At 40.4% G+C, this 25,922-nt stretch overlaps 2 protein-coding genes across 4 annotated transcripts in view; both read left to right on the forward strand.

The window, feature by feature from the left end:
- Positions 1-13,217: 13,217 nt before the first annotated feature.
- LOC144309477 (B-cell lymphoma 3 protein homolog) lies at positions 13,218-20,897 on the forward strand. The gene is made up of 3 exons (XM_077890557.1): positions 13,218-13,446; positions 13,604-13,777; positions 20,775-20,897. Exons 1-3 carry the CDS (start codon positions 13,372-13,374, stop codon positions 20,880-20,882), a joined length of 357 nt encoding a protein of 118 aa, XP_077746683.1. The 5' UTR covers positions 13,218-13,371; the 3' UTR covers positions 20,883-20,897.
- A 2,456-nt stretch (positions 20,898-23,353) lies between these two features.
- Positions 23,354-25,922, forward strand: part of LOC144309480 (ankyrin repeat domain-containing protein 26-like) — a 61,482-nt gene continuing 58,913 nt past the window's right edge. Inside the window, exons 1-2 of one of the 3 annotated variants that reach the window (XM_077890570.1) lie at positions 23,354-23,562; positions 23,720-23,893. In XM_077890570.1, the coding sequence (XP_077746696.1) occupies positions 23,488-23,562; positions 23,720-23,893 (249 nt within the window). In that variant the 5' untranslated portion in view covers positions 23,354-23,487. The remainder of the gene's footprint in view (positions 23,563-23,719; positions 23,894-25,922) is intronic. The other 2 variants (XM_077890572.1, XM_077890569.1) reach the window with 2 other exon arrangements.

Here is a 25,922-nt window from a genome sequence, read left to right on the forward strand (position 1 = left end):
AGAAGCAGACTCCATTACAGGGAACCCGACGTGGGACTCGATCCTGGGTCTCCAGGATCACACCCCAGGCTGCAGGCGGTGCTCAACCGCTGCGCCACGGGGGATGACCTATACATATGTTTTTATTATGTGCAGCTTTATAACATCTAATAAGTGAACGGTTAATGATTTTATTTTGGTTAAATCCTTATAAAAATAAAAAATAAAAAATACAAATGGTATTGCAAAACCTTATAGAATTTTTGTTGTATCCCTCTTCTGAAAAAAAATTAAAAAATAGCAAATACACATTTTATTGCTATTTCAAAAATATTAGTTTACTTCACAAAAGTTTTCTTTAAAAATATTGAACTTTCTTGGTGCCTTGGTGGCTGTTTGTTGAGCATCAGACTCTTGATTTTGGCTCTGGTCATGATGTTAGGATTGTGGGGTTGAGCACCCTGTTGGGCTCCATGTTCAATGGGGAGGCTGCTTGAGATTGTCTCCCTATCTCTCTGCCCCTCTGCCCTTCACCGCACTCCTGCATTCTCTCTTTTTCCAAGAAATAGATAAATCTTTAAAAACTACAGAGCTCTCCAAATGAATTTTTTAATAATAAATTTATTTTTTATTGGTGTTCAATTTGCCAACATACAGAATAACACCCAGTGCTCATCCCGTCAAGTGCCCCCCTCAGTGCCCGTCACCCATTCACCCCCACCCTCCTCCCCTTCCACCACCCCTAGTTTGTTTCCCAGCGGTAGGAGTCTTCATGTTCTGTCTCCCTTTCTGATATTTCCTACCCATTTTTTCCCCTTCCCTTCTATTCCCTTTCACTATTATTTATATTCTCCAAATAAATTTATGTATTCTTTCAGTCCATTTATTTCTCAGACAAACCTGAACACAAGTTATGTAGCAGACATAGTCTACTCAGGATCTTTTCAATTTTAACAAGACTTCAGGGACTCCTGGGTGACTCAGTGGTTGAGCATCTGTCTTTGGCTCAGAGAGTGATCCCAGAGTTCTGGGATCGAGTCCCACATTGGTCTCCCCGTGAGGCACCTGCTTCTCCCTATGTCTGTGCTTTCTGTCTGTGTCTCTCATGAATAAATAAAATCTTAAAAAAGAAGACTCCATGTTGCCCAGTATGAGCAAGATGAGAAATTTTATGTATTTAGGTTTTAAGGCTTTCATTTTTAAGTAATCTCTCTACCCATCATGGGGCTGGACATTTAAGGACACATGCTCTACAGACTGAGCAAGCCAGGCACTCCTAAGATGAGAGATTTTATTTTATTTTGTATTTTTTTTTTTTTTTTTTTTTTTACATTTTTTTTTATTTATTTATTTATTTATTTATTTTTTTTATTGGTGTTCAATTTTCTAACATACAGAATAACACCCAGTGCCCGTCACCCGTTCACTCCCACCCCCCGCCCTCCTCCCCTTCTACCACCCCTAGTTCGTTTCCCAGAGTTAGCAGTCTTTATGTTCTGTCTCCCTTTCTGATATTTCCCACACATTTCTTCTCCCTTCCCTTATTTTCCCTTTCACTATTATTTATATTCCCCAAATGAATGAGAACATATAATGTTTGTCCTTCTCCGACTGACTTACTTCACTCAGCATAATACCCTCCAGTTCCATCCACGTTGAAGCAAATGGTGGGTATTTGTCATTTCTAATAGCTGAGTAATATTCCATTGTATACATATGATAAAAGATGTATTTATTGTAAAAAGAAAAAGAGAAGGTCATGGGAGGGGAGGAATAGAAGGAAAGCGTGGATCTCAAGCAAAATCCACCCTGAGCATGGAGCCTAATGTGGGCGTCTGTCTTCATGACCGTGAGATCATCCGGAGCTAAAACCAAAAGTTGGACACTCAGTCAACTGAGCCACCCGGGTGCCCCTAGGTGAGAAATTTTAAATGGAAGTATTAGGACTTAATCTCACGTGAAGCTTTTCCTTGGAACTTCCTGTCAAAGGAAAACATTTCTGAATCAGAAATTGTAAAAGATTACCTTTACCTGCCCTTTTGACATTGCAATAATACTAAATACTAATATTGGTAATTGAAAATACTTGATTTCTATGAATCTAAACATTTTCTATTAATTAAAATGCTTAGTAAAATGAGCTTCCCACCACCCCCCCCAAAAATAAAAGAACTCTCCCCGTTTATTTGAATCCTGAGTTTCTTTTGACTTAAAATCCCTTGAAACTTAAAGTAAGGGTTGCTTTAAAAACATTCTTTTGTTCTTTTAGTCCTCTCTTCTCATAATGCTTTCAACTACTGAAAATTATTTTAGCTCTTGAACAATGTAATTCCAAGCATAGGACTAGAAGTGCAACAGACCTGTTGTATATGTCACTATTATTTCACTTAAGACACACCGTAGATTGTATGATGCCCCACTATTTATGTACCAAGAAGAAATTTTTAGAAATCATGCCAGTTATAGTTTTAAGACATTTTGAATTAGAAATTGGATTCCGATGTCAGAGATATTAAAAGGTGACAAAATGAGCATCTTGGAATCATTGAAATAGAGTATTCTTGCTCATCCTTAAACGTAGCTGCAAAGTGGGCATAATTGGATTGTTTTCCCTAATTGTAGTGGGTCTTTGTAAGTTGTAGTAATAGCTATAATAATATTTGTGCTAGGAACTAGTATTCTAAAACTTTGCATGGATCCTCATTTAAGGATCACGACAAGAGGTCTTGTGAGATAAGTACCTTTTATTTTATTTATTATTACTATTGTTTTGTAACCTCTATAACCAACAGGGGTCTCGAACCCCTGGCTCCCGAGATCGAGTGACATGCTCTTCAGAGTGAGCCAGACAGGCGACCTGAGACAACTATTTTTATGCCCATTTTGTGGATGAGGAAATTGCGATAAGGCTAAATGGTCACTGTGAAGCGACAGAGTTAAAGTGGGAATCAAACCCAGGTTGAGCTGCCTCCTGAGGTCATGCTCTTCCTAAACAGATAGGCTGCTCTTTTAATAGAGCGGTGAAGAATCACTAATAAATATTGTACTTTCTTCCAAAGAAAACTAAATCTTTGTTTTGGAGTCATGAGAATAATACAGTATTTAACATTTACAATTCTGTGAATTAATTTGAATGTTTTGGAAAGGTACACTGTAATTTCCTGACAAGTCCTTTCATGCTCACAGGACGGCTCTCCACTTGGCGTGTGCCATTGGGAGTGTAGATATGGTGAAGATCCTGGTACTTTCTCAATGCCAGCTAAACCTCCGTGATGGAGAAAACAGGACAGCTCTCGTGAAGGTGGGTGGTCACACCTATGTCTGCCTGAGGTGGATTGGATTGAAGTCCTTGGAATGAACATTTGTTGCAATTAAACATAACTCATTGGTGAAACTTGTGGCATGTTTCCTTTCAGTTCCCAGAATTTACATTCTGTTTCTCGTTATAATGCTGACAGGCTGTACAATGCCAAGAAGAGGCATGTGTAGATATTCTTCTCAGAAAAGGTGCTGATGTAAATACTAAGGATTTCAAGGACAACACCGCTCTCCATTATGCGGCCTATGAGGGAAATATCTCAATAGCACGCAAGCTGCTTTTGAATAAAGGAGATATAGAGGCCAAAAACAAGGTACAGGTCAAGTTTTTTTTACAACGTATTTCACATTATAAATAAATAAATAAATAAATAAATAAATAAATAAATCAGTAAATCAATCAGTAAATAAATAAATAAATGTAGCTGCAAAAGGTTTTTCAACATGTATATGTAGATATATTTGTACTATAGCACATATATATATGAAGACATCGACACTGAATTTTATACAGCAGGTCCTGTCATCATGGAAACAACTCCAAAACCAAGGCAGAGGGAGGGAAAGAGAAAAGTAATGCATATAGTAAGGAAACATTCTGTCTGCTAGCTACCCTTCCACCCCAGAAAGAAAATCTTCCCCTTTGTGCCTGGGAGTAGATGGTGCCCTCAGAGCCCACAAAGGATTGAAGGCCTAGAGGGGAGTGTGGTGTTGATGGAGGCCGAAAGCTGTGCAGGGGCTTAGGAAATGGATGCTTCTGGGGATGAGTAGGAGACCGTGACCCAGAGGAGTAGCTTGGGTGAATGTAAATGGGAGGAGAAAGCAGCAGGTTGTAATAGGCCTTGGGCACTCTAGGCCCTAAGGTTCAGAAGATGAGAGCAGGGGGATCAGGTCATGACATCCTACAGGTGGTATCTGCTTGTGCTGGTAGCCACTCTGCCAGCCATGTACCACGGTGAGGCCTCCCATTCCGGAGAGTAGCTCCTGCTCAGCCTATGTATTTCCTCAGTGGGGTGGTAGGTGTGCATGGGGAGCTGGTGATGACCACACTTGCCAGTCTCCCTGTGCTTTCTTTGACGTGCATTACCTTCAGTCGCTGCCCTTGCAGAAACACTGTTGTGTGTCATAGATAGGGTCGATTTTTCATATTTGGAAGCTCAAACATTTCCTGGATGAAAATATTTTGAAATAACTGTCTAAGCTTTTGCTTTAAATAACAAAACTTTTTATTTTTGAAGATTGTATTTATATGAGAGAGAGCAAACAAGAGTAGGGAGGAAAGGCAGAGGTAGGGAAAGAAACGGCCTTCCCACTGAGCCAGGTAGCCTGATGCACGGGGCTTGATGTCAGGAGTGGGATCGTGACCATAACCAGAGAGAGATGCTTGACCCACTGAGCCCCCCAGGCTTACCATAATACTTCTTCCTTCCTGCCTTCCTTTTTTTAATTAAGCTTTTTTATTTATTTATTTTTTCACCTCACACTCTGGGGTTTATGTACTTATTTTATCTTTTAGTTTTTTCTTTTTAAATTTTTTTAGTTGGAGTTCAGTTTGCCAAGAAAGAGCACAGGACCCAGTGCTCATCCCGTCAAGTGCCCCCCCCTTGGTGCCCGTCACCCAGTCACCCCAACCCCCCACCCACCTCCCTTTCCACCATCCCTTGTTTGGTTCCCAGAGTTAGGAGTCTCTCATGTTCTGTCCCCCTCACTGATATTTCCCACTCGTTTTCTCTGCTTTCCCCTTTATTCCCTTTCACTCTTTTCTATTCCCCGTATGAATGAGACCATGTAATGTTTGTCCTTCTCCGATTGCCTTACTTCACTCAGCATAATACCCTCCAGTTGCATCCATGTTGAAGCAGATGGTGGGTATTTTTTGTTTCTAATTGTTGAGTAATCTGTGGTATATGTCCACAATGGAATATTACTCAGCCGTGAGATTTTATTTTTTGCGGGGGAGTGAGCATGTACAAGCAGGGGGTGTTGTGGGGGCAGAGGGAAAAGAAAGAGAGTAAGAATCTGAAGTAGACTTTGCGCTGAGTCTGTCGCAGCGCTGGATCTTATAACTCTGATCATCACCTGAGTTAAGACCAAGAGTCAGATGCTCAACGGACTGAGCCACTCAGTTGCCCCTAAATAATGATACCTCTAAAGAAGCATTAGAGAAGGCAAGTTTCTTTTATGTATTTATGGCAAATATTTATGAGAACACAGAATGTGTTCTGAAACTTTATTTTCAAAAATGTTTTCTCACCCAGTTTGTTTTCTTATTTAGTGTCAAACAACAGAGGAAAGCAAAATTTGCCTTGGAAATAGGCTTTGTCTTAAAACACAAAACAAGTGTATTTTACAATATCAAATCTTGCTGCTGTTGAGAAGTTCCTATTTGATCAAAAAGTGATTGATTAACACGGTCAGAGTTTGTCTTTTATCAGCCTTGACTTAAGAGGGACAAAAGAGGGGCAAAGGAGAAAGCAGTCAGGAACATGCAGAGCGATTTAGAAATTTGGCAAGTGAGGGGAAATATCAAGACAAGGTTTTGGGATTGTGTTTGTTTTTCTTAGTGTTTATGTTTAGGTAAGGAGTCTTCAATTTTCAGGGATAATAATTCTTACTTTACGAACCAGTGAGTGTGTTGTAAACTTATATAGAGATCAATTCTAGGAGGACTCTAAGGACATCAGATTGGCAGTAAACAGGTGGTTGAATGGGCACAAAAAGGGACGCCTGTGTGGCTCAGTGATTGAGCATATGCCTTCGGCTCAGGGCATGATCCCGTGGTCTCCGAATCGAGTCCCACATGGCACTCCTTGAATGGAGGAGCCTGCTTCTCCCTCTGCCTGTGTCTCTGCCTGTCTCTCTCTCTTTCTCTCTCTCTCTCTCTCTTTCATCTCTCATGAATAAATCAATAGAAATCTTAAAAAAAAACAAAAAGTGGACAAGCAGAGGAAAGAACACAGTATAGTATTTTGCAGCTATAGCCACTTAGATACGAGTCTAAACTCTGCTTGCAAATCTAGAATGTCTTGATGGGAAGGATGTAAGGAGTGTGTAAATAATGGAATCAAGTTGCATTTTGAGTTTACTAGTCCTTGTTCTACCTCTAGCCATGGAAATTGAATGCAGGTTTGATAAGTGACTCATTTCTGTTTTTGGCTGAATCCTCAAGTGATAGGGAGAATTGGCCACATAGGTGAAAGAGGAGACTGGCATGGTTGTGTACTGTACTACTTCTCAGCTAGACTTGTGCTGGTGAATCACAGTCAACTAGGGAATTTAAAAGAATTTACAAGCCTAAACTGTCCCGTGAAGATTTCGATGGAGTGAATCCAATAACGTGTGTACGCAGAAATTTGGAAATAGGGTTTTGAGATTCTGTTACAACTCTTGGCTAACAACTACTGAATGGGTAGGTATACATATACAAATTTAGAGATGTAAAAATATTAAATCTCTGGAAGAGATTTAACTGAAGTTGGATACTGGCTACTTCCTTCCACTCTCTCCAACATTAGCCTTTCATCTGTCTGTATCTCTTTGAGAATTACAGATGAAAATTATTGGTCATCTCTGTTGGCTTGAAAAATAATTACCTTTTCTTCCAACTATCAGTCATTCACCGGCACCCAGATGGGAAGTCTTTATGAGTAGTCTTTTAATAAGTAGAGTCTGACCCTTTAAAGATTTTACGTGGTTTGCTACCATTCTGATTATTACAAGCAGGGTTTTCCCAATTGCAGCAGTAGAAATCCGTGAACCTTCTTTTTTAGTTGAAGCTGTGGGATAGACTATCTTAGGATGTCTTTCAAATTCATAGGGCCCTGGCATAGTGCATAATCACTACTGTGTTAAACATTCAGCATGTAGTTAGTGACAATACAGATGGTAATTGTTTTAATAACTTTGCTTCAGCATTCCTCTGAACTCCAGTCTGTTCGGTTAGCAATGTGAGGGAAGTAAATACAAATAGATTGTAGTTGAAACAAGCATTGGAAAATTCTGACAGTAGGTGTTAATGAGTCTTCACAGCAATTTTCCTTAGAAGGTGGGGCCTAATTTGTTGGTAAAACATGATCCTGATGCTTTAGGAAAGGTTTGATGTCCAAGTGTTTGTTTTACGCACGGCCATTGGAAACAGTCACAGCAAATAGAAAAACACAAGTAGGCTATAGACTAAATGTGGCCCCCGGATGTATTTAGTTTCCACTGTCAGTTGAGCTAACACTTAAAATTATGGCACGCATGTAGAACTCTGGATTTTGAGCTTTTCTTACAGATCACTTCTGGTACCTTGAGCCCATGCTGCTGTTTGGTATGCTGTGCAGAGGCTGTCCCTTTATAGGAGGCGTGTGTCTCCAGTTTGCTCGTGTCCCCGCCTAGGTTCTTCACTGACTCGTGTCACCTGCTTTGCCTCCATAAGCACTGAGTTTACAATTACTGTTTTATGGTATATGTTGACAAAGATTTCAAGATTTTCAAGACACTCCATATTTAATTTGTAATATATATTTTGTATTTTATGTTAATTTCTTAGGATTGGGATTGAATTTTCTGTTTCTTTGTCACCTTATTTTTTTCATTACTTTATTCAGTAATTGATGAGAGACACACAGAGAGAGGCAGAGAGCTAGGCACAGGGGGAAGCAGGCTCTCTATGGGGACCCTGATATGGGCTCGATCCCAGGACCCTGGGATCATGATGTTCACCCTCTGAGTCACCCAGGGCCTCGGGATGAATTTTCTAAGTTAAGAATTGAAAGTCGTTTTTTTTCACAAACATTTTTTCTATATATGTACAGTAATCATGTACCTTTTGGAATATCTGCAAGCCATGTGAAGTTAATCCTGGTTCTACTTGGATAGATTATGCATATTTCAGACAGTATTCTCTTTCTCCTTGGTATTATTCCCTAAATACGCAATTTATATAGTAGCTTTTATTATACTAAAAATAATCCGTATAAAGCAGTATTAGAATTTTTGAATAATAGTTTTTACTTAATCTCAGTTTCCCAACATGTAAACACCCAGTGCTCATCTAGTATTAGAATTTTTATTGGTAAGTCATGACATTTTTATTTCTGATTTACACTTAGTCTAAATTATAAATAATCAAAAATAGCAATGATAATAGAAACTAGAATACAAACTGGTTTTTTTAGAAGTAGATGTGCATTAGGTTCTCAGAATGAGTATAGTTGAGAATAAAATCTCATTGACATATTTCACTTAGCGTAATACCCTGAGTCAGTCAGAGAAAGACAATTATCATATGATCTCATTCATATGTGGAACTTAAGAAACAAGACAGAGGAGAAGGGGAAGAAGAGAAAAACTTAAACCAGAGAGACTGAGGGAGACAAAGCCTAAGAGACTCTTAATCATAGGAGCCAAACTGAAGGTCACTGGAGGGGTGGAGTGGAAGGATGGGATAACTGGGTGATGGACATTAAGGAGGGCACATGATGGAATGAGTCCTGGGTGTTACATAAGACTGAGGAACCACTGACTTCTACCTCTGAAACTAATAGTATGTTATATGGAACTGAATTTGAATAAAAGGGTAAAAATGAGAAAAATCTCATACTGAGCTTTCTAACAGTTAAGAAAAAACTTTATCATGGTATAATAGGAGAAAGTCCAAGGACTATTTATTTAGTTATTTATTTTTAATATTTTATTGTTCTTATTTTTTATTTTAAACAAAAAAACCCACAATTTTTTATTGGAGTTCAATTTGCCCACATAAAGAATAACACCGAGTGCTCATCTCATTGTGGGCCCACCTTAACCAAAGATTATTTAGTATTAAGTGGTCAAAATTCATTTGAAGCTTCTTTCTTTTATTTTTATTTATTTACTTTTCTTTTTAATTTTTAAAAGGTTTCTTTATGCATTTTAGAGAGACAGCACACACATGCACAGGCTTGTGGGGGTGGGGGAGGTGGAGAGGGAGAGGGAGAGAGAGTGTCTTAAACAGACTTGGTGCTCAGTGCCAGGGGAGCCCCGAATCCAATGTGGGGCTGGATCCCACGACCCTGAGATCACACCTGAGACAAAACCAAGCGTCCCTCAACTGCCTGCACAACCCAGCTGCCCTGAAACCTAGCTCTTTTCATTCAGAGTCCATCTCCTTAGTGACTCATTTGGAGCTGGAGTGTTTTATGTTGACATCTGGGATCCCCATACCATTGATAGATGAGAATCCAGCAAGTTTGTACAACCTGGAGAAAACCCTTACCTTTATTGGAAAGTTCTTAAAACTATATCCCTGGGAACTCTTGTTTCTCAAGTATTAATGTTTGCTACAAAAGAAGGAATTGTCAAATGGGGATAAGCAAATGTAAATGGGGTTCATTTGTGCTAGATGTATAGTGCAGTTTTGTAATGTTTCACAAACATAGATGATCATTGAATCTTTCTTTTTTTTTTTTTAAGATTTTATTTATTTGTTCATGATAGTCACAGAGAGAGAGAGAGAGGCAGAGACACAGGCAGAGGGAGAAGCAGGCTCCATGCAGGGAGCCCGACGTGGGATTCGATCCCGAGTCTCCAGGATCGCGCCCTGGGCCAAAGGCAGGCGCCAAACCACTGCGCCACCCAGGGATCCCAATCATTGAATCTTTCTTTTGGGGCACAGTATCTCTTGCAAATCATGTGTTCTTTGGAATATAATTGAAGAAACACTACTCCGGAGATATCCATTAAAATCAGTAACGATACTTTAAATATTTACTACTATGTTTTAGAGAGTGGAGATACAGAGATAAAAAATAACCCCTCCCCTCTAGAATCTTTTGGTTTAGATGGTGTGGAATAAAATAACTAGGGTATACCATGATATATATTGTGAGAGAAGCAAAGATTCTTGGAGCCAGGCAATGTTTGAAGCGAGTTTGTGGAATGACTGCAGGTAATCTGTTGAAGAGGAAGAGGAGGTCTATTTTATTATTTTTATTTTAGTTTTTAAAAAGACTTTATGTTTTTGAGAGAGACAGAGAGTGAGCAAGCAGGAGAGAGAGCACGAGTGGAGGGGAGGGGCAGAGGGAGAGGGAGAAGCTGACTCTTTGCTGCAGAGGGAGCCCAAGGTGGGACTCCATCCTGAGACCCTGGGATCATGACCTGAGCTGATGAGCTGAAGGCAGATGCTTGACCAACTGAGCCACCCACGCTCCGTGAGAAAGCAGTATTTTAAAAAGAAGGAGCAGCTGGTGAAACCATGGAGGGCTGAGAATGAAAGGGCTAATTTTATTTACTTTCTATGTTACATGTTTAAGTTACAGGATCGTTCAGAATTTTTACGATTCATTATCCAAATATGTAATTTTGTAAATTATAAATTTTGTTTGCACTCCTACAGGATGGCCTCACACTGCTTCTAGTTGCTGTAAATGAAAAAAAAGAGAAAATGGTGGCATTTTTATTAGAAGAAGCAAATATAAATGCAGTTGACTACACTAACAGATAAGGTGTTTTTTTTTTTTTTTTTTTTGGTGAATCTTAGTATTTGGTCGAGAGTGGTAACAATTTCTCAAGGCAGAAAGTTTAACTTATTAATAAGAAGAGTATTTATAAGTATAGTGAAAAATGTCAGCATGTGATCGGTTAGGTAGAAAACAATTACTCTGACAGGACAAGGTGAAGAACATTGTATAGTATAAATTTTTTTTTTTTAATTTTTATTTATTTATGATAGTCACAGAGAGAGAGAGAGAGAGGCAGAGACACAGGCAGAGGGAGAAGCAGGCTCCATGCACCGGGAGCCTGACGTGGGATTCGATCCCGGGTCTCCAGGATCGCGCCCTGGGCCAAAGGCAGGCGCTAAACCACTGCGCCACCCAGGGATCCCCATTGTATAGTATAATTCAGAATCCTTTGTAATATAGATTGATGTCATTTGCAATAGTTTTTTTTTTTCTGTATGATTTTACAGTAGCTAAAAGTGTTTCTTGTTGAAATTGTGAGTTTTTTCTTTTTTAGCTCAGAGCTTGATGCCAGAGTCCGGGAATTGAGCCCCACATAGGGCTCCCAGCAGGGAGCCTGCTTCTCCCTCTGCCTATGTCTCTGCCTTTCTTTCTGTGTCTCTCCTGAATAAGGAAATATAACTGAGAAAAAAAAATTTAGAGAGTCCAAGCAGAAACCTCTGAAACTGTCTCCAAGCCTTCATTTGGTAGGGTATACCAAAAACAACCCTAGCAGAGGTGCAGTGGGATAGTGCTAAAGGATGAAAGGCTGGTGAGCTCTATCACATTTCTGCTTGATTCACTAGTCTGGCCCATTCAGAGACAAGATAGATTGTGGCAAATATCTGTAGTTACTGTCAACTTAAACAAAGAGTAATTCCAGTCATAGTTATTGTGCGCCTCTTATTGCTTCCAGAACAGATTGATAAGACGTCAGGTACATGGTATGTGTCACCACTGATTTGGCAAATGCATTCTTTTCTAGTCCGCTAGTGAATCAGAAATAGTTCATATTCATAGAGTATAGGCAAAGTGTTCATTCATTTAATTTGCCTCAGCGTTTTATTAACTCATGGAGCTAGACCATTTGAACATCCCCAGAATATCTCATTGGCCTATCATATTGACACCATGCTAATTTGACATGAGGATCAGTAAGAGGCTATAACGCTTTGGGCCCTTGGTAAGACGGCATGAATTGACATATCCGTGAAGTTTTGAGGCATCCAGTGGGCATGCCAGGATATTCTCGCAGGAGTGAAAGAAAAATTGCCACATTTTGAATACCTTTTCACAAAGACAGAAACTGGGAGACCTCTTTGGGTTCTGGAGGTAGCATATTTTACGCCACTAATTCTCAATGCGTTGGGGGTGGGGTGGTGGGAGAAGAATTCTGCTCCTCAGGGAGCATTTGGCAGTGTCTGGAGACCTGTTTTTTGACATGTCAAAAGCTGTACATACTTAATGTATCGAATTCAGTGAGTTTGTGGATAAGTATAGACCTCTGTGAAATCATCAATGCCTTAAAGCCATAGTCCTACCCATCACCTCCCAAAGTCTCTTCCTGGTCTCATTAATTAATTAATTAATTAATTAATTGGTAAGAACACTTAACATAAGCTCTACCCTCTTAGCAAAGTTTAAGTATACAATGCAGTATTATTAGCTATAGACACTGCTAACAATAGATTCGTCCGGAGACATTTCCGATCCTCACAACTGAGGATGTTGCTGGCATCTAGTGGGTCGATGTCAGGAGTGCTGGTAAACATACCCAAGAGAGGCCTCCACAACAATCCACCATGTCCATGGTACAAGGTTGGGAAACCTTGTCCTACATTGAGTACTCGTTTCATCCATACACCTTGGTGAAACTAAGGAATGCAAGACTTCAGTGGTCTCAGAGCAGATGAATTGTGCAGCAGGTGCAGGCTGTGCTTAGGAGTCCTCACTGCTTTGGTCGCAGGATCCAGTAGACCCTATGCTATTCATGGTGTCAGTGGTGGGGAAAAGTTGTACCGTGGATCTCAGGGCAAGCCCCTGTTGGAGAATCAGAGCACAGGCCCTCGGGGTTTTCTGATCTTGAGTCCCCATCAGAAGCTTGCCTGTAGAGGGGTCCTACGGGAGACAGAAATGACTTGTATTCCTTCTGTGCTAAGTCATTGGCTGGACACAGCCTAGCAGAGACACAAGGCCTTGGTGTGAGTGCTACGGTGGATATGAAAATGTAGCAGCTGTCTACATTTTGAGCTGCAGTTCAACTGTGCTCTCTATGGTAGATCCTCTAGAAGACAAATCCAAAGAGTGCAACTCCCTGGCCTCTATATTAGTCTGGGTCCAATCGGAAGACAGATATGACATAGTATTTTAAACAGTGGAAGTAAATATAAAAAATTACTAAATGATGATGAGGTAGTAATGAGAAGGTGGGACAGAGAAGTCTGAAGTAAACTAATTCTTTGTTTTGGAGTCATGAGAATAAGCAGTATTTAACATTTACAATTCTATGAATTGATTAGCAATTTTTGAAAAGGTACACTGTAATCCTGACAAGCCCTTTCACACTCACAGGAGTTGTCTCCACTTGGCCTGTGCCAATGGCCATGAAGATATGGTGAAGCTCCTGGTAGATCGGAAATGCCAGCTAAACCTCCGTGATGTTGAAAACACGACCGCTCTACTGAAGGTGCGTGGTGACAGGTATATCTGCCTGAGATGGATTGGATTGAAGTCCTTGGAATGAACATTTGTTGCATTTAAACATAACTCATTGGTGAAACTTGTGGCATGTTTCCTTTCAGTTCCCAGAATTTACATTCTGTTTCTTGTTGTAATGCTCACAGGCTGTACAATCCCAAGATGAGGCATGTGTAGATATTCTGCTGAAACATGGTGCTAATCCTGATCTAAAAGACATCAAGGGCAACACTGCTCTCCATTATGCAGCATTAGGGGACAATGTCACAATAGCACAGAAACTACTTTTAAAGAAAGTAAATATGGAGATCAGAAACAAGGTACAGGTCAACTTTTTTTTTTTACAACGTATTTTACATTATAAATAAATAAATAAATAAGTAAATAAAAATAGCTGCAAAAGTTTTCTTTGTATATGTACATATATATATGAAGACATCGGCACTGAATTTTATACAGCAGGTCCTGTCATCCTGGAAACAACTGGAAAACTAAGGCAGGGGCAGGGAAAGAGAAAAGTAATGCCTGTAGAAAGGCAACATTTTGTCTGCTAGCAACCTTTCCACCCCAGAAAGAAAATCTTCCCCTTTGTGCCTGGGAGTAGATGGTACCCTCAGAGCCCACAAAGGATTGAAGGCCTAGAGGGGAGTGTGGTGATGATGGAGGCCGAAAGGTGTGCAGGGGCTTAGGAAATGGATGCTTCTGGGGATGAGTAGGAGACCGTGACCCAGAGGAGTAGCTTGGGTGAATGTAAATGGGAGGAGAAAGCAGCAGGTTGTAATAGGCCTTGGGCACTCTAGGCCCTAAGGTTCAGAAGATGAGAGCAGGGGGATCAGGTCATGACATCCTACAGGTGGTATCTGCTTGTGCTGGTAGCCACTCTGCCAGCCATGTACCACGGTGAGGCCTCCCATTCCAGAGAGTAGCTCCTGCTCAGCCTATGTAGTTCCTCAGTAGGGTGGTAGGTGTGCATGGGGAGCTGGTGATGACCACACTTGCCAGTCTCCCTGTGCTTTCTTTGACGTGCATTACATTCAGTCACTGCCCTTGCAGAAACACTGTTGTGTGCCATAGATAGGGTCGATTTTTCATATTTGGAAGCTCAAGCATTTCCTGGATGAAAATATTTTGAAATAACTGTCTAAGCTTTTGCTTTAAATAACAACACTTTTTATTTTTGAAGATTGTATTTATATGAGAGAGAGCAAACATGAGTAGGGAGGAAAGAGCAGAGGTAGGGGAAGAAGAGGCCTTCCCACTGAGCCAGGTAGCCTGATGCACGGGGCTTGATGTCAGGAGTGGGATCGTGACCATAACCAGAGAGAGATGCTTCACCCACTGAGCCCCCCAGGCTTACCATAATACTTCTTCCTTCCTGCCTTCCTTTTTTTAATTAAGCTTTTTTATTTATTTATTTTTTCACCTCACACTCTGGGGTTTATGTACTTATTTTATTTTATCTTTTAGTTTTTTCTTTTTAAAAATTTTTTTAGTTGGGGTTCAGTTTGCCAACAAAGAGCACAGCACCCAGTGCTCATCCCGTCAAGTGCCCCCCCCTTGGTGCCCGTCACCCAGTCACCCCAACCCCCCACCCACCTCCCTTTCCACCATCCCTTGTTTGGTTCCCAGAGTTAGGAGTCTCTCATGTTCTGTCCCCCTCACTGATATTTCCCACTCGTTTTCTCTGCTTTCCCCTTTATTCCCTTTCACTCTTTTCTATTCCCCGTATGAATGAGACCATGTAATGTTTGTCCTTCTCCGATTGCCTTACTTCACTCAGCATAATACCCTCCAGTTGCATCCATGTTGAAGCAGATGGTGGGTATTTATTGTTTCTAATTGTTGAGTAATCTGTGGTATATGTCCGCAATGGAGTATTACTCAGCCGTGAGATTTTATTTTTTTGGGGGAAGTGAGCGAGCATGTACAAGCAGGGGATGTTGTGGGGGCAGAGGGAAAAGAAAGAGAGTAAGAATCTGAAGTAGACTTTGCGCTGAGTCTGTCGCAGCGCTGGATCTTATAACTCTGATCATCACCTGAGTTAAGACCAAGAGTCAGATGCTCAACGGACTGAGCCACTCAGTTGCCCCTAAATAATGATACCTCTAAAGAAGCATTAGAGAAGGCAAGTTTCTTTTATGTATTTATGGCAAATATTTATGAGAACACAGAATGTGTTCTGAAACTTTATTTTCAAAAATGTTTTCTCACCCAGTTTGTTTTCTTATTTAGTGTCAAACAACAGAGGAAAGCAAAATTTGCCTTGGAAATAGGCTTTGTCTTAAAACACAAAACAAGTGTATTTTACAATATCAAATCTTGCTGCTGTTGAGAAGTTCCTATTTGATCAAAAAGTGATTGATTAACACGGTCAGAGTTTGTCTTTTATCAGCCTTGACTTAAGAGGGACAAAAGAGGGGCAAAGGAGAAAGCAGTCAGGAACATGCAGAGCGATTTAGAAATTTGGCAAGTGAGGGGAAATATCAAGACAAGGTTTTGGGATTGTGTTTGTTTTTCTTAGTGTTTATGTTTAGGTAAGGAGTCTTCAATTTTCAGGGATAATAATTCTTACTTTACGAACCAGTGAGTGTGTTGTAAACTTATATAGAGATCAATTCTAGGAGGACTCTAAGGACATCAGATTGGCAGTAAACAGGTGGTTGAATGGGCACAAAAAGGGACGCCTGTGTGGCTCAGTGATTGAGCATATGCCTTCGGCTCAGGGCATGATCCCGTGGTCTCCGAATCGAGTCCCACATGGCACTCCTTGAATGGAGGAGCCTGCTTCTCCCTCTGCCTGTGTCTCTGCCTGTCTCTCTCTCTTTCTCTCTCTCTCTCTCTCTTTCATCTCTCATGAATAAATCAATAGAAATCTTAAAAAAAAACAAAAAGTGGACAAGCAGAGGAAAGAACACAGTATAGTATTTTGCAGCTATAGCCACTTAGATACGAGTCTAAACTCTGCTTGCAAATCTAGAATGTCTTGATGGGAAGGATGTAAGGAGTGTGTAAATAATGGAATCAAGTTGCATTTTGAGTTTACTAGTCCTTGTTCTACCTCTAGCCATGGAAATTGAATGCAGGTTTGATAAGTGACTCATTTCTGTTTTTGGCTGAATCCTCAAGTGATAGGGAGAATTGGCCACATAGGTGAAAGAGGAGACTGGCATGGTTGTGTACTGTACTACTTCTCAGCTAGACTTGTGCTGGTGAATCACAGTCAACTAGGGAATTTAAAAGAATTTACAAGCCTAAACTGTCCCGTGAAGATTTCGATGGAGTGAATCCAATAACGTGTGTACGCAGAAATTTGGAAATAGGGTTTTGAGATTCTGTTACAACTCTTGGCTAACAACTACTGAATGGGTAGGTATACATATACAAATTTAGAGATGTAAAAATATTAAATCTCTGGAAGAGATTTAACTGAAGTTGGATACTGGCTACTTCCTTCCACTCTCTCCAACATTAGCCTTTCATCTGTCTGTATCTCTTTGAGAATTACAGATGAAAATTATTGGTCATCTCTGTTGGCTTGAAAAATAATTACCTTTTCTTCCAACTATCAGTCATTCACCGGCACCCAGATGGGAAGTCTTTATGAGTAGTCTTTTAATAAGTAGAGTCTGACCCTTTAAAGATTTTACGTGGTTTGCTACCATTCTGATTATTACAAGCAGGGTTTTCCCAATTGCAGCAGTAGAAATCCGTGAACCTTCTTTTTTAGTTGAAGCTGTGGGATAGACTATCTTAGGATGTCTTTCAAATTCATAGGGCCCTGGCATAGTGCATAATCACTACTGTGTTAAACATTCAGCATGTAGTTAGTGACAATACAGATGGTAATTGTTTTAATAACTTTGCTTCAGCATTCCTCTGAACTCCAGTCTGTTCGGTTAGCAATGTGAGGGAAGTAAATACAAATAGATTGTAGTTGAAACAAGCATTGGAAAATTCTGACAGTAGGTGTTAATGAGTCTTCACAGCAATTTTCCTTAGAAGGTGGGGCCTAATTTGTTGGTAAAACATGATCCTGATGCTTTAGGAAAGGTTTGATGTCCAAGTGTTTGTTTTACGCACGGCCATTGGAAACAGTCACAGCAAATAGAAAAACACAAGTAGGCTATAGACTAAATGTGGCCCCCGGATGTATTTAGTTTCCACTGTCAGTTGAGCTAACACTTAAAATTATGGCACGCATGTAGAACTCTGGATTTTGAGCTTTTCTTACAGATCACTTCTGGTACCTTGAGCCCATGCTGCTGTTTGGTATGCTGTGCAGAGGCTGTCCCTTTATAGGAGGCGTGTGTCTCCAGTTTGCTCGTGTCCCCGCCTAGGTTCTTCACTGACTCGTGTCACCTGCTTTGCCTCCATAAGCACTGAGTTTACAATTACTGTTTTATGGTATATGTTGACAAAGATTTCAAGATTTTCAAGACACTCCATATTTAATTTGTAATATATATTTTGTATTTTATGTTAATTTCTTAGGATTGGGATTGAATTTTCTGTTTCTTTGTCACCTTATTTTTTTCATTACTTTATTCAGTAATTGATGAGAGACACACAGAGAGAGGCAGAGAGCTAGGCACAGGGGGAAGCAGGCTCTCTATGGGGACCCTGATATGGGCTCGATCCCAGGACCCTGGGATCATGATGTTCACCCTCTGAGTCACCCAGGGCCTCGGGATGAATTTTCTAAGTTAAGAATTGAAAGTCGTTTTTTTTCACAAACATTTTTTCTATATATGTACAGTAATCATGTACCTTTTGGAATATCTGCAAGCCATGTGAAGTTAATCCTGGTTCTACTTGGATAGATTATGCATATTTCAGACAGTATTCTCTTTCTCCTTGGTATTATTCCCTAAATACGCAATTTATATAGTAGCTTTTATTATACTAAAAATAATCCGTATAAAGCAGTATTAGAATTTTTGAATAATAGTTTTTACTTAATCTCAGTTTCCCAACATGTAAACACCCAGTGCTCATCTAGTATTAGAATTTTTATTGGTAAGTCATGACATTTTTATTTCTGATTTACACTTAGTCTAAATTATAAATAATCAAAAATAGCAATGATAATAGAAACTAGAATACAAACTGGTTTTTTTAGAAGTAGATGTGCATTAGGTTCTCAGAATGAGTATAGTTGAGAATAAAATCTCATTGACATATTTCACTTAGCGTAATACCCTGAGTCAGTCAGAGAAAGACAATTATCATATGATCTCATTCATATGTGGAACTTAAGAAACAAGACAGAGGAGAAGGGGAAGAAGAGAAAAACTTAAACCAGAGAGACTGAGGGAGACAAAGCCTAAGAGACTCTTAATCATAGGAGCCAAACTGAAGGTCACTGGAGGGGTGGAGTGGAAGGATGGGATAACTGGGTGATGGACATTAAGGAGGGCACATGATGGAATGAGTCCTGGGTGTTACATAAGACTGAGGAACCACTGACTTCTACCTCTGAAACTAATAGTATGTTATATGGAACTGAATTTGAATAAAAGGGTAAAAATGAGAAAAATCTCATACTGAGCTTTCTAACAGTTAAGAAAAAACTTTATCATGGTATAATAGGAGAAAGTCCAAGGACTATTTATTTAGTTATTTATTTTTAATATTTTATTGTTCTTATTTTTTATTTTAAACAAAAAAACCCACAATTTTTTATTGGAGTTCAATTTGCCCACATAAAGAATAACACCGAGTGCTCATCTCATTGTGGGCCCACCTTAACCAAAGATTATTTAGTATTAAGTGGTCAAAATTCATTTGAAGCTTCTTTCTTTTATTTTTATTTATTTACTTTTCTTTTTAATTTTTAAAAGGTTTCTTTATGCATTTTAGAGAGACAGCACACACATGCACAGGCTTGTGGGGGTGGGGGAGGTGGAGAGGGAGAGGGAGAGAGAGTGTCTTAAACAGACTTGGTGCTCAGTGCCAGGGGAGCCCCGAATCCAATGTGGGGCTGGATCCCACGACCCTGAGATCACACCTGAGACAAAACCAAGCGTCCCTCAACTGCCTGCACAACCCAGCTGCCCTGAAACCTAGCTCTTTTCATTCAGAGTCCATCTCCTTAGTGACTCATTTGGAGCTGGAGTGTTTTATGTTGACATCTGGGATCCCCATACCATTGATAGATGAGAATCCAGCAAGTTTGTACAACCTGGAGAAAACCCTTACCTTTATTGGAAAGTTCTTAAAACTATATCCCTGGGAACTCTTGTTTCTCAAGTATTAATGTTTGCTACAAAAGAAGGAATTGTCAAATGGGGATAAGCAAATGTAAATGGGGTTCATTTGTGCTAGATGTATAGTGCAGTTTTGTAATGTTTCACAAACATAGATGATCATTGAATCTTTCTTTTTTTTTTTTTAAGATTTTATTTATTTGTTCATGATAGTCACAGAGAGAGAGAGAGAGGCAGAGACACAGGCAGAGGGAGAAGCAGGCTCCATGCAGGGAGCCCGACGTGGGATTCGATCCCGAGTCTCCAGGATCGCGCCCTGGGCCAAAGGCAGGCGCCAAACCACTGCGCCACCCAGGGATCCCAATCATTGAATCTTTCTTTTGGGGCACAGTATCTCTTGCAAATCATGTGTTCTTTGGAATATAATTGAAGAAACACTACTCCGGAGATATCCATTAAAATCAGTAACGATACTTTAAATATTTACTACTATGTTTTAGAGAGTGGAGATACAGAGATAAAAAATAACCCCTCCCCTCTAGAATCTTTTGGTTTAGATGGTGTGGAATAAAATAACTAGGGTATACCATGATATATATTGTGAGAGAAGCAAAGATTCTTGGAGCCAGGCAATGTTTGAAGCGAGTTTGTGGAATGACTGCAGGTAATCTGTTGAAGAGGAAGAGGAGGTCTATTTTATTATTTTTATTTTAGTTTTTAAAAAGACTTTATGTTTTTGAGAGAGACAGAGAGTGAGCAAGCAGGAGAGAGAGCACGAGTGGAGGGGAGGGGCAGAGGGAGAGGGAGAAGCTGACTCTTTGCTGCAGAGGGAGCCCAAGGTGGGACTCCATCCTGAGACCCTGGGATCATGACCTGAGCTGATGAGCTGAAGGCAGATGCTTGACCAACTGAGCCACCCACGCTCCGTGAGAAAGCAGTATTTTAAAAAGAAGGAGCAGCTGGTGAAACCATGGAGGGCTGAGAATGAAAGGGCTAATTTTATTTACTTTCTATGTTACATGTTTAAGTTACAGGATCGTTCAGAATTTTTACGATTCATTATCCAAATATGTAATTTTGTAAATTATAAATTTTGTTTGCACTCCTACAGGATGGCCTCACACTGCTTCTAGTTGCTGTAAATGAAAAAAAAGAGAAAATGGTGGCATTTTTATTAGAAGAAGCAAATATAAATGCAGTTGACTACACTAACAGATAAGGTTTTTTTTTTTTTTTTTTTTTGGTGAATCTTAGTATTTGGTCGAGAGTGGTAACAATTTCTCAAGGCAGAAAGTTTAACTTATTAATAAGAAGAGTATTTATAAGTATAGTGAAAAATGTCAGCATGTGATCGGTTAGGTAGAAAACAATTACTCTGACAGGACAAGGTGAAGAACATTGTATAGTATAAATTTTTTTTTTTTAATTTTTATTTATTTATGATAGTCACAGAGAGAGAGAGAGAGAGGCAGAGACACAGGCAGAGGGAGAAGCAGGCTCCATGCACCGGGAGCCTGACGTGGGATTCGATCCCGGGTCTCCAGGATCGCGCCCTGGGCCAAAGGCAGGCGCTAAACCACTGCGCCACCCAGGGATCCCCATTGTATAGTATAATTCAGAATCCTTTGTAATATAGATTGATGTCATTTGCAATAGTTTTTTTTTTTCTGTATGATTTTACAGTAGCTAAAAGTGTTTCTTGTTGAAATTGTGAGTTTTTTCTTTTTTAGCTCAGAGCTTGATGCCAGAGTCCGGGAATTGAGCCCCACATAGGGCTCCCAGCAGGGAGCCTGCTTCTCCCTCTGCCTATGTCTCTGCCTTTCTTTCTGTGTCTCTCCTGAATAAGGAAATATAACTGAGAAAAAAAAATTTAGAGAGTCCAAGCAGAAACCTCTGAAACTGTCTCCAAGCCTTCATTTGGTAGGGTATACCAAAAACAACCCTAGCAGAGGTGCAGTGGGATAGTGCTAAAGGATGAAAGGCTGGTGAGCTCTATCACATTTCTGCTTGATTCACTAGTCTGGCCCATTCAGAGACAAGATAGATTGTGGCAAATATCTGTAGTTACTGTCAACTTAAACAAAGAGTAATTCCAGTCATAGTTATTGTGCGCCTCTTATTGCTTCCAGAACAGATTGATAAGACGTCAGGTACATGGTATGTGTCACCACTGATTTGGCAAATGCATTCTTTTCTAGTCCGCTAGTGAATCAGAAATAGTTCATATTCATAGAGTATAGGCAAAGTGTTCATTCATTTAATTTGCCTCAGCGTTTTATTAACTCATGGAGCTAGACCATTTGAACATCCCCAGAATATCTCATTGGCCTATCATATTGACACCATGCTAATTTGACATGAGGATCAGTAAGAGGCTATAACGCTTTGGGCCCTTGGTAAGACGGCATGAATTGACATATCCGTGAAGTTTTGAGGCATCCAGTGGGCATGCCAGGATATTCTCGCAGGAGTGAAAGAAAAATTGCCACATTTTGAATACCTTTTCACAAAGACAGAAACTGGGAGACCTCTTTGGGTTCTGGAGGTAGCATATTTTACGCCACTAATTCTCAATGCGTTGGGGGTGGGGTGGTGGGAGAAGAATTCTGCTCCTCAGGGAGCATTTGGCAGTGTCTGGAGACCTGTTTTTTGACATGTCAAAAGCTGTACATACTTAATGTATCGAATTCAGTGAGTTTGTGGATAAGTATAGACCTCTGTGAAATCATCAATGCCTTAAAGCCATAGTCCTACCCATCACCTCCCAAAGTCTCTTCCTGGTCTCATTAATTAATTAATTAATTAATTAATTGGTAAGAACACTTAACATAAGCTCTACCCTCTTAGCAAAGTTTAAGTATACAATGCAGTATTATTAGCTATAGACACTGCTAACAATAGATTCGTCCGGAGACATTTCCGATCCTCACAACTGAGGATGTTGCTGGCATCTAGTGGGTCGATGTCAGGAGTGCTGGTAAACATACCCAAGAGAGGCCTCCACAACAATCCACCATGTCCATGGTACAAGGTTGGGAAACCTTGTCCTACATTGAGTACTCGTTTCATCCATACACCTTGGTGAAACTAAGGAATGCAAGACTTCAGTGGTCTCAGAGCAGATGAATTGTGCAGCAGGTGCAGGCTGTGCTTAGGAGTCCTCACTGCTTTGGTCGCAGGATCCAGTAGACCCTATGCTATTCATGGTGTCAGTGGTGGGGAAAAGTTGTACCGTGGATCTCAGGGCAAGCCCCTGTTGGAGAATCAGAGCACAGGCCCTCGGGGTTTTCTGATCTTGAGTCCCCATCAGAAGCTTGCCTGTAGAGGGGTCCTACGGGAGACAGAAATGACTTGTATTCCTTCTGTGCTAAGTCATTGGCTGGACACAGCCTAGCAGAGACACAAGGCCTTGGTGTGAGTGCTACGGTGGATATGAAAATGTAGCAGCTGTCTACATTTTGAGCTGCAGTTCAACTGTGCTCTCTATGGTAGATCCTCTAGAAGACAAATCCAAAGAGTGCAACTCCCTGGCCTCTATATTAGTCTGGGTCCAATCGGAAGACAGATATGACATAGTATTTTAAACAGTGGAAGTAAATATAAAAAATTACTAAATGATGATGAGGTAGTAATGAGAAGGTGGGACAGAGAAGTCTGAAGTAAACTAATTCTTTGTTTTGGAGTCATGAGAATAAGCAGTATTTAACATTTACAATTCTATGAATTGATTAGCAATTTTTGAAAAGGTACACTGTAATCCTGACAAGCCCTTTCACACTCACAGGAGTTGTCTCCACTTGGCCTGTGCCAATGGCCATGAAGATATGGTGAAGCTCCTGGTAGATCGGAAATGCCAGCTAAACCTCCGTGATGTTGAAAACACGACCGCTCTACTGAAGGTGCGTGGTGACAGGTATATCTGCCTGAGATGGATTGGATTGAAGTCCTTGGAATGAACATTTGTTGCATTTAAACATAACTCATTGGTGAAACTTGTGGCATGTTTCCTTTCAGTTCCCAGAATTTACATTCTGTTTCTTGTTGTAATGCTCACAGGCTGTACAATCCCAAGATGAGGCATGTGTAGATATTCTGCTGAAACATGGTGCTAATCCTGATCTAAAAGACATCAAGGGCAACACTGCTCTCCATTATGCAGCATTAGGGGACAATGTCACAATAGCACAGAAACTACTTTTAAAGAAAGTAAATATGGAGATCAGAAACAAGGTACAGGTCAACTTTTTTTTTTTACAACGTATTTTACATTATAAATAAATAAATAAATAAGTAAATAAAAATAGCTGCAAAAGTTTTCTTTGTATATGTACATATATATATGAAGACATCGGCACTGAATTTTATACAGCAGGTCCTGTCATCCTGGAAACAACTGGAAAACTAAGGCAGGGGCAGGGAAAGAGAAAAGTAATGCCTGTAGAAAGGCAACATTTTGTCTGCTAGCAACCTTTCCACCCCAGAAAGAAAATCTTCCCCTTTGTGCCTGGGAGTAGATGGTACCCTCAGAGCCCACAAAGGATTGAAGGCCTAGAGGGGAGTGTGGTGATGATGGAGGCCGAAAGGTGTGCAGGGGCTTAGGAAATGGATGCTTCTGGGGATGAGTAGGAGACCGTGACCCAGAGGAGTAGCTTGGGTGAATGTAAATGGGAGGAGAAAGCAGCAGGTTGTAATAGGCCTTGGGCACTCTAGGCCCTAAGGTTCAGAAGATGAGAGCAGGGGGATCAGGTCATGACATCCTACAGGTGGTATCTGCTTGTGCTGGTAGCCACTCTGCCAGCCATGTACCACGGTGAGGCCTCCCATTCCAGAGAGTAGCTCCTGCTCAGCCTATGTAGTTCCTCAGTAGGGTGGTAGGTGTGCATGGGGAGCTGGTGATGACCACACTTGCCAGTCTCCCTGTGCTTTCTTTGACGTGCATTACATTCAGTCACTGCCCTTGCAGAAACACTGTTGTGTGCCATAGATAGGGTCGATTTTTCATATTTGGAAGCTCAAGCATTTCCTGGATGAAAATATTTTGAAATAACTGTCTAAGCTTTTGCTTTAAATAACAACACTTTTTATTTTTGAAGATTGTATTTATATGAGAGAGAGCAAACATGAGTAGGGAGGAAAGAGCAGAGGTAGGGGAAGAAGAGGCCTTCCCACTGAGCCAGGTAGCCTGATGCACGGGGCTTGATGTCAGGAGTGGGATCGTGACCATAACCAGAGAGAGATGCTTCACCCACTGAGCCCCCCAGGCTTACCATAATACTTCTTCCTTCCTGCCTTCCTTTTTTTAATTAAGCTTTTTTATTTATTTATTTTTTCACCTCACACTCTGGGGTTTATGTACTTATTTTATTTTATCTTTTAGTTTTTTCTTTTTAAAAATTTTTTTAGTTGGGGTTCAGTTTGCCAACAAAGAGCACAGCACCCAGTGCTCATCCCGTCAAGTGCCCCCCCCTTGGTGCCCGTCACCCAGTCACCCCAACCCCCCACCCACCTCCCTTTCCACCATCCCTTGTTTGGTTCCCAGAGTTAGGAGTCTCTCATGTTCTGTCCCCCTCACTGATATTTCCCACTCGTTTTCTCTGCTTTCCCCTTTATTCCCTTTCACTCTTTTCTATTCCCCGTATGAATGAGACCATGTAATGTTTGTCCTTCTCCGATTGCCTTACTTCACTCAGCATAATACCCTCCAGTTGCATCCATGTTGAAGCAGATGGTGGGTATTTATTGTTTCTAATTGTTGAGTAATCTGTGGTATATGTCCGCAATGGAGTATTACTCAGCCGTGAGATTTTATTTTTTTGGGGGAAGTGAGCGAGCATGTACAAGCAGGGGATGTTGTGGGGGCAGAGGGAAAAGAAAGAGAGTAAGAATCTGAAGTAGACTTTGCGCTGAGTCTGTCGCAGCGCTGGATCTTATAACTCTGATCATCACCTGAGTTAAGACCAAGAGTCAGATGCTCAACGGACTGAGCCACTCAGTTGCCCCTAAATAATGATACCTCTAAAGAAGCATTAGAGAAGGCAAGTTTCTTTTATGTATTTATGGCAAATATTTATGAGAACACAGAATGTGTTCTGAAACTTTATTTTCAAAAATGTTTTCTCACCCAGTTTGTTTCTTATTTAGTGTCAAACAACAGAGGAAAGCAAAATTTGCCTTGGAAATAGGCTTTGACTTAAAACAGAAAACAAGTGTATTTTACAATATCAAATCTTGCTGCTGTTGAGAAGTTCCTATTTGATCA

Source organism: Canis aureus, unplaced genomic scaffold (genome assembly GCF_053574225.1).
Source record: "Canis aureus isolate CA01 unplaced genomic scaffold, VMU_Caureus_v.1.0 NW_027326412.1_RagTag, whole genome shotgun sequence".
In the NCBI taxonomy this organism is placed as follows: domain Eukaryota; kingdom Metazoa; phylum Chordata; class Mammalia; order Carnivora; family Canidae; genus Canis; species Canis aureus.